Here is a 9,171-nt window from a genome sequence, read left to right as displayed (position 1 = left end):
GCCGTGTCCAGGCGGCAGGGAAAGCCCCCCCGGGGACAGATCAGCCTTTCCCTGCCCCCCTCAACCCCCGGGGACCCCCCCCCACTCCCGCCCCGAGCCCGGCCCGGCGGCGGGGGCCGGGGGTGGTGCCTGGCCGGGTGGCGACAGGAGGGTCAGAGGCGGGGAGCGGGTCCCGGAGCGCACAGCCCCGCTGCGGGCTCCGACGGCCCCCCCCCCCCCACCCCCCCTTCCTTCCCCGGGCCCTAGAAGATGCTGCCCACCCCCTTCTCGGTGAAGGACATCCTCAACCTGGAGCGGCCGGGCGCTGCCGGGGGACCCCGCTGCCCCCCCGGCCCCCGGGCTGCCCGCAGCCCCGACGGGGAGGACGAGCCGCCGCCGCCGCGTAAGTGACCCACGGGGCCGGGGGGCGGCGGAGCCGGGGGGGACCCCAAGGATCCACTTTCGTTCCCCCGGGGTGGAAAACCGAGGGCTGCGGAGCCGCCCGTTGCATCCTCGCACCCTCCAGCCCTGATCCCTCCGGAGCCGGTATTCCCGCTCCCCGCCTTTTCCACCCGCTGTCCTTCTTTCCTCTCTTTTTTTTTTCCCCAAGGTTTGGGGGTTTTTTTGGGTTTTTGGGGGCATTTTCCGGGGCACCCCGGCAAGCCCCGGCGCATCCCGTCCCGCCGCTGCGGCTGTCCTCGGGGAAACGAAACGGCCCCGGTGGTGGTGGTGGGGGGAACAGTGGATACAGCTGGGTTTTCTCCTGCCGAAAGACACAAATCGCCACTATTTTCGGTGACGCAACCCCCCCGTTTCGATGCTCCGTAAATTGTCCCCGCTGGGGACGGGGAACGCCGCGCCGAGGCACGACCGGCCCGGGGGGGGCACGGAGCCGGCTGCGGGGATGCTGCTCCGGGGCGGCCGCCGAGGGGGCCTCGGACCGACCCCCCTTCTCCCCCCGCCTCAAATCCCACCGAGTCTCCTTTGCTCGTGTTTCCCTAAATGCCCGGCGGGTGCAGAGCGGAGAAACGGGGAAACCAGTAAGACCAGAGCCTGAGCGCTGGGCGGCACTGGGATACAGAGCTAGGGAGGAGGAGAGGGTGAGAGGAGCCCGGGAAGGACTCTCTGTCTGCAGATGGAGCCTTCCAGTACCCTATTTCCTCACAGCCCCCCCTCTAATTCCCTGAGTCCCTGCTGTGGCTGTCGGGGTACCCGAAAGCATCCCACCGGCCGGGGAGCGATCGCGGTGGCAGACCCCGGGCTGGCCCGTCTGCCACACAAAACCCCAGCAAATTAAAAAAAAAACCCAAACAACAACCAACCGCTTTGCATTTTCTCTCAGCTCTAACAATTTTTCCTCCTTCGTTCCCAGCCCCTTCTTTTTTTTTATCTGGTTTTGCTTAAATTCAGGGAGCTGTGGGATCCCCCTTTCCTCGGGTGCTGGAGGTAAATCCTGCCCAATGTCTGACTGCACTCGCTTCCATCCCTCTGGAATGGGACGGTGGGGAAGGGGGTTTGTGTTTTGGGCTACCCGAACTTGTGGCGTACCCCACGTCCCCTGTGCCCCTCCAGGCTGGGGCTGCCACGGTGGCAGCACCCACAGCGACACAGGCATCGTTAGGAGGGACTGAAAGGAGGAATTATCCAAAATTCACATAACAGTCAGGCTTCTGAGTCCACACACACACAAAAAAGGGAATTTTCTTGAGTTCCCATTAAACATCACAGGAAAGTTCATATTAAATTTATCAACTCTCAGCCCCGCTTCATCTTATTCCCAAGGAGCCCCGTTCCCAGTCTGATCCCTCCTTCGGAAACACGCCCTCCCTGGGAACGGAGCCGGACCTGGGTCTCACTTCGCTTGGGTTTTTTTTCTCGCTGCAGGAAAATGTTTGCTCGCCCACCCTTTCCAGGCAGCCGGGAAGAAAGCTGAGCCCTACCACCATCCCAAGCAGCGCCAGCGGAGAAAACCCCGCGTTTTGTTCTCCCAGGCTCAGGTGTTTGAACTGGAGCGGCGATTTAAGCAACAGAAATACCTCTCGGCCCCCGAAAGGGAGCACCTCGCCAGCGCGCTCAAGCTCACCTCCACCCAGGTGAAAATCTGGTTCCAAAACCGGAGGTACAAATGCAAGAGGCAAAGGCAGGATAAATCCCTGGAGCTGGCTGCCCACCCGCTGCCCCTGCGGAGGGTGGCAGTGCCCGTGTTGGTCAGGGATGGCAAACCCTGTCTTGGGGGCTCCCAGCCTTACCCAGCCCCATACAGCATCGCCGCCGGCCCTTACTCCTATAGCTCCTACTACAGCGCCTATAGCAGCAGCCCGTACGGTGCTAGCTATGGGGGGGGATACACCGGGGTGCCCCCCAGCGCCGCCCCCGGCAGCCCCGCCATGGACGTGAGCTTGGGCATGGCCAGCGCTGCTCAGCACCAGCCCACCCGTGTGCAAGCCACCGTGCAAGCCACCGTGCAAGCGGGGATCAGGGCTTGGTAGAGGGCCACGGAGGTGAGGATCACTTGAAAAGCAGCAAGGAAAGCCCCCCCCCTCCACTCCAGAGCCCACCCTTCATCCGACAGGAGCTGAATCCAGAGGGTTTCTGCCACCTGGGACAGACTCCGGAGCGTCCGTCCCCTCCAGGCAGCTCCTGTGGGTCACGGCTCTGCAAAGGCAGGTGAGGAGCGAGGGGGACGATGCCGCTCCAGCACTGCGGCGCTGGGGACACGAGGGCTGAGGGCATTTATTTATTGAAACACAAACGTTTCGGAGTCTGGCCCTTCCCGCTCCCAGGGGGTTTGATCTTCCAGGAGGCCAGTGCTCGGCCGTCAGGAGGGTGGGAACGCTGGTTCTCTCCCTACGGACAACCGGAAAACAGGGTCTGTGCACATCACTGGGCATTCACTTTTTTTATGAACTCTATTTAACGCCTTGAGTTCCTCTAATCTTTTGAGATACATTTCCGATTTATATTTCTTAATATCTCCCAGCACAGGTGTTAAATTTCTCTCTTTATTACTATTATTATTATTTGCAAATAAAAACCAAATTGGTGAAATTGTGTGCTTTCACTCTCTCACCACTCCTCACTTAGTATTTTGACTTTCCCTATCCACAACCTGCATTTGAGCATCAAAATCCGATCCAAAGCAAAAAAAACCTCACCAAAACAAAACAAATCGATCTTAATATTAATAATTAACCCAGAAAGATAATTGCCTTGTAGTCCAAGCTTGGGGAGCTCCCAAGGTTTAGCCCCCTCCCTCACTCTTGGCCAGTGTTTCCAGCTCTCTGTTGCTACTCCCTTACTGGTAAAATGGGTTTGCTGGGGGGTGTGTGGGGGAGCTCTGTGGTGATGGGATCACACGGGATCATCTGAATTACACCAACACCTCCAGTGCTGAACCGGTGCAGGATCCCCAAATCAGGACCCATGGGCGTCCAGTGCCTCGCTGGATTAAAGGACCGTGTGTATATTTTTATATATATATATTTTTATATATATATTTATGAAATGCAGGAGGGCTGAATGCCATCGCAGTGTCCCAAAGGGGAGCACAGCCACATCCCAAACAACAGCACGAATCTACAGCCTCACACTTCCAGAATACACCCAGTGAGACCTCGTTAGATGGACCCACTCATGGGCCACCCCTGGCCCCCCCAGCACGGGCTTTACTCGTATCGCGGAGGGGAGAAAAACACCCAAAAGTTAATGCCTGATGTAAAATGTTGGTTTAGTAGAGATTTTTCCACTGCAGTGCCAAGATATTCCGGTGATGGAGCCTGACAGCAATCCTGCACACACCTCCCACCGCACCGGACTGGGAAAATAATCCCCGTCCCCGCTCCAGGCTGCTGCCCCCCCCCGTCCCCACTCCTTTCCCGACAGCTTCTTATCCTCCCAGCGTTTGGTGAAAAGAGACTCGCAGGAGGCAATTAAGCTTTTATCTCTAATCCCACTCAGCCCCATCACTCCGGCGTTCGCTCGCTTCCCAAATGGGACGTCCCTGACATCCAAACCAAACCAGAAAACCCCTCTCCTGCCGCTCCGAGGCTTCGCAGCCCCCACACCCCCCACCCCAAGACCCTGGCAATGACTGGGTAAGGTGGCAGCCACGCTGGGTGCTGCCCCTTCTCCTCCCCTTCCTCCATCCACACTCACTCGGGGTTATCTCCCAAAAATCAGCTGAGTCTCGTCTCTCTCTCCTGGCTCTGGAGCAGCCAGGGGGACTCCACAGGGTCCTTGCCGGAGAGAAAAGGGCAGGTTAAAAGCAGGATTTGGGACACGTCTGTACAACCTGCTCTGGGCTCCGGGCTGCCGTAACCAAACACCCTCCTATAAAATCAACAAAGTCCTCCAGGGGATTTCAGGGAAATCTATTGTTTCCCTTTTTAAAGTTAAAAAAAAAAAAACACGCCCCACCACATGCCTGGGCTTTTCGGCTGAGGAAGAGGGGCTGGGTTTGAGTGAAGGATTTAGGAATAGAAGAGCTGATTAGAGCTGCCTTATTCCAACAGCAAAAGGAGTTTGCAGACAACAGGGCTATAGGAGGTCATATAAATATATATATATTTATATATACGTTGCTCAGAAGGTGCCTGCAGTTGCCAGGGATGCTGCTCGTCTGCCTCCCGGGAGCCAAATCCTGCTCCCACGGGGGTTTTCCCACCAGATTGCTTTGCCTTATGATGGGGCAAAATGATTTTTTAATCATGTGCTGCCCACACCTCGGTGGGGGTTCGCGGCTGTTTGTGTGGCGAGCGGGGAGTTGTTTTCCAACCAGAAACTCCAGGAGAGCGACTACAAATAGAGTAGATACTCAGGGAAAAAAAAATAAAAAAAAATATCTGTCATAACAGAGAGCTCGACTCGTGGTTTTTCTTGGATTCAGGAAGGTTTTGCTCCTTTCGGGTGCCTTTGAAGACAGGGCCTCGCACGATGGTGTAGGAAGGTGCTAAGGCTTCTTAAATAAATGCTGTCCCGTTCTGGTCAAGGAATTAGTCTGAGGTTTAGGCTTAAATTTTCATGTGGACCCTCTGCCCCTTTCTGTGCAAGCGTTTGCCCCCTGGACCCACTCTCCCTGTCTGTCACACCTTAACTTTCATTTTAGAGCCCTTGTTAGAGCAGCTTTGCAAAGCTGGTGAAAATGTCTTTGACGTCTTCCCCTATTTTTCAACAAACTGTGGAAGGTTTTGAAGAAAATCCTCAAAGCCCTCGAAATACAAAAAAAAAACCAAAACCAAAACAAACCCCAAACAAACCACAATCCTTGTATTTTCTTCACGGTTTTCCCCTGAAAACAGCGTTTCTCCAAAGAGCTCTAGGGACATATATAATTTCCACTACCAGGAGCAAGCAGAGCCCCATCTGGTTGGGGCTGGGGCAGGGGATGCAGAAGAGGTCCCCTTGCAGAGCATCCCTCCACAGCAGTGATGCTGTTCCCCCCACTCCTCTCACCAAAAACCCCCACCCCGGGAGCATTTTGATCCTCAAAAAAGGATGAACTCACTTAAGCATCCTTCTCTTCATTGTAAAAGCCATTTGCCAGCAAGAGGAGGGCAAAGGAGGAGGCTGAGGTTTGGCTGTGACCCCGTGGATCCGTGGGGAAGGGCGTCCGGAGCAAGAGGGAGAAACAAGCAGCCAGAAAACCCGCGGGAGCCAAGACACAACCAAAGGGCGTAAACTCCTGCCGGGGATCTCCAATCAGACCCGGGAGGCTTGGCTGCCTGCCGTATAAATGCGGAGCCGGGAGGGTTGGGAAGCCAGCGTGCCTCTGGGCAGGGAGAGGAAGAGGAGGATGAGTGCCGGGGTGCTCCCCGTGAGGCGGCAGAGAGCGCCCAGCAGCATCCCAGCGGGGATGAGCCGGAGCCCGACGGCAGCCCAACAGACCATGCCCGTCTCCTCCAGGCCCCGGACATCCTTCCTCATCCAAGACATCCTCTGGGATGGGGCAGAGCGGGGAGCCCGGCCGGAGAGGGGCAAGAACGGAGGGTTTGGCAGCCCGGAGGATGGGGAGCCGGGGGTGGCCACGGTGGAGGGCAGCTCGGCCCCGGGGGCTGCCCCAAGGCACCCCCCCAGGAACCCTCATCCCCCAGGAGCATCCCCAGCCCAAGCCCAAGGGACACCCCAGGAGGCAGACGCAGGTAAGGGGGTGGAAGCTCCTGGCTGAGCCTGCTGGTCGGGGCACGGCGAAATGTTTACCCGAGGGGCAGGATCCAGACCCAGCTGCCTCGAGCACCCCGGAGCCAAATAACTCGTGCTTTAAATACCAGGGAGTATCTGTGCTCTAGCAGTGGGAAAATGAGAGAGATCGCAACTGCCTGCAAACCTTTTGCCAGGCGCCTCAAATAACTCAAAGGACTGAATCTGCCTAAAATGCTATTTAAAAAAAAAACCACCAGCCCAGTCGATGCATTTCTGCCATATCTTGGGAAATAAAGTTCCCTTTGAACACAGGAGGTCCCCAGAAAGGGCAGCTTAGGGCTGCTAGATGGAAAGGCAGATTGTGCCCACCCGTGTGGCCACCAGCGCGGTGATGCCACCGCAGCCGAGCTCCTCGGGGATCTTCCGGGGATCCCCGTGTTGAATTTGTGCCGTTGGCGCAGGGCTCGGCCCCGAGTTCACCGCGTGCTCCTGCCCCTGCCACCGCACATCACGGGGCTGATTAATAACCACCCTGCTCCTCTTGCCCCGGCATCCCTCTCCCGCACCTAATTGCGCTACGTTCCCTGCGGGGAATAACGTTTTTACCCCAGGAGCGATGCTGAAAAATCACACTCCGAAGCAGATTTCTTTGACCGATGCCTCGGGTTGCAGCAGCGGCCGGGGCTGCGGGAGGGGACGCAGCTTTTCCTTGCCCAAACAGCCCCGGCCTGAGCTGCAACAGCCAAAAATGCAATTTTGAACTCTCTAGCGACCGGCTCTCGCTTGCTGGGAGAGCCCTTTGCCAGGGGAATTTTTGGCTTTACGTTTCCATTCTATTAAAAGAAGTTTCTACATAAAAGCGAGTTCGGAAAAAAAAGCTGATTATTACGAAAACCATTAAAAGCCGCCCCAAATCTCCCAGAAAGCGGGTGGTGTAAATCAGCGCAGCTCCAGGGATTTCGGTGGGACAGCTGTGGTTTACACAAGCTGGGAATTAAGCCCCTTGTGTCTATCTTAAGCGTTATGTTCACATCTTAAGAAAATACACTAAGAAATGACTAAAGGGGAAAAAAAAAACCAACAAAAAAACAACAAAAAAATTGGCTTATTTCCATCCCAAGCTGCGTAATACACAAAAAGGAACTAAGTGCGTAAATAAATTGACTAAAGAAGTTTTAATAGTTATAGTTGACACTTCCCAGGGAGCTCAGCACCTTTCTGGGTCGTGGCTCAGGCGGCCGATGGGTGCCACGAGAAGTAAGTCGGAGGCAAACACTGAGATGCTGCTTTGGAGTCGTGATCTGAGGCCAGGTCTGCAGTTATAGCTGTAAAACCGGGCCTGAAAGTTTAAAAATCTGTCCCCAAAATGTCTTGGAGTCGTGAAAGAGCAAAGGGAGGAATAAGCTGCACTGATTTCCCATTGCTGAGTTCTCCTCTGTAGCTTGAGGATAAAAAGCTGTTTTCTTTGGGGACCAAGACTTTCCCATAGGCACAGCAGAGGGGATGTTTCAAAGAAGTGCCTAAGAGTCTGAATTCTGCAATAAAAATCCCACGAGCTGTCGATGCCATAACGTACATAACGACAGAACCTTGAGGTTTTAGGCAGATCTCCACCAGCATTGCAAAATACCCCTTTCGGTATTATTTTAGTCCCTTGAACGTATGTTTGTATTGAACGCACGCTGATATGAAGTAGGAAAGTGGGATTTAGGAAGAAAAAACTCCCTTATATGACTTTAAGATTAAATTAAGTTAAATTGTTAAATTAAGCGTTTCATTAAATCAATACATTTCCATGGGAATATGAATATTTTGCTCTCTGGAAGGGAAAAAGCAAGTGATTCGGGCAATTTCCGAGTGGGTAACTGACTCTCAGCTCTTTCCCCCTAAAGATGCCACGGCGGAGACCTACCTGTCAGAGTGTGAGCCCCCCCTGCCCATCGCCCAGCGTCCCCCCAAGCAGGCCAAGCGCTCCCGGGCGGCTTTTTCCCACACCCAAGTCATCGAACTGGAGCGGAAATTCAGCCACCAAAAATACCTGTCGGCCCCCGAGCGAGCCCACCTGGCCAAAAACCTGCAGCTCACCGAGACCCAGGTGAAAATCTGGTTCCAGAACAGGAGGTATAAAACCAAGAGGAAACAGGTCGCCTCGGAAATCAGCAGACTGGACACGCATCTGGCCGGGCAGAAAGCGGCCGAGCTCCCCGGGGCATCGCTGCTGGCCCTGCGGGGGGGCTGGCAGTACCTGCCCTGCCTCTACTACTTGAACGGCTGGAGTCCCTCCTGGTGGTAACCCCCCCTCTTCCCCCCCCCCCTTTTTTTTTTTTTAAGCAGAAAACGTCCTTTTCTCTTAATTTTTAATTTTTTTTTTTTTTTTTTTTAAATACTGCATCACTCTTCCTAGTGCTGGTGGAAGGGGGGGGGGGACGGGACCCCGTTCGCAGTAATGGTCAGCATCTTCTAGTTGCCGCACAAGCCTCTCATCACTAACAGTGAAAAAAAAAAACACCCCAAAAAGCCAAAAAAAACCAACCCCAAGATTTTAAAAGCGTGTAATTCAGCACACTGGGGTCGATTTGCAGCTGTAAAATATTGCAGGCCCTTTTAAGGGCAGAAAGGGATGGTCCAGCCCCGGAGGCAGCGATCGCCCCTCTCTGGCCCCCCTAAATCACCCATGTCCCCCCCCTGAAGCTCTTGCCCTTGGCTGAGATCAAGCGGGCAAAAAGCAAACTGCTGATCCTGGGCTGGCACTGAAATGGTCCCAGCTCGGCCACTCGGGCCACCAGCTGTTGTGTCAGCCAAAAATTAGGCTTAAAAAAAAAAAAAAAAAAAAAAAAGGCAAAAAAAATGTGCATTTCTGCCATCGATATCATAATTTCTAATGGTCCCAGAGGGAAAATAGAGCCCCCCCCAAGAATTCTGTGTGCCACCGGGCAGCACTGCAGCCTCCACCCAGGGCAACGCACGTGGCTTTTGGGGAGAATTAAACCCCTTTCTGCCACGAGTGACAACAACCCGAAGTGCCCGACGGCCACGGAGCCGCGGCCGGGGACC

At 54.9% G+C, this 9,171-nt stretch overlaps 2 protein-coding genes across 2 annotated transcripts; both read left to right on the top strand.

Moving 5' to 3' along the window:
• The first annotated feature begins 249 nt into the window (after window positions 1-249).
• NKX2-6 (NK2 homeobox 6) lies at window positions 250-2,468 on the top strand. The gene is made up of 2 exons (XM_074164076.1): window positions 250-382; window positions 1,864-2,468. The coding sequence occupies exons 1-2, from the start codon at window positions 250-252 to the stop codon at window positions 2,466-2,468; spliced, it is 738 nt and encodes a 245-aa protein (XP_074020177.1).
• Window positions 2,469-5,770: 3,302 nt separating this feature from the next.
• NKX3-1 (NK3 homeobox 1) lies at window positions 5,771-8,410 on the top strand. The gene is made up of 2 exons (XM_074164280.1): window positions 5,771-6,116; window positions 8,010-8,410. The coding sequence occupies exons 1-2, from the start codon at window positions 5,771-5,773 to the stop codon at window positions 8,408-8,410; spliced, it is 747 nt and encodes a 248-aa protein (XP_074020381.1).
• Window positions 8,411-9,171: the final 761 nt, after the last annotated feature.

This window comes from Numenius arquata, chromosome 26, assembly GCF_964106895.1.
Source record: "Numenius arquata chromosome 26, bNumArq3.hap1.1, whole genome shotgun sequence".
NCBI lineage: Eukaryota > Metazoa > Chordata > Aves > Charadriiformes > Scolopacidae > Numenius > Numenius arquata.
Note: the sequence above shows the minus strand (reverse complement) of the source record. Positions and strands in the feature narration are given on the sequence as shown.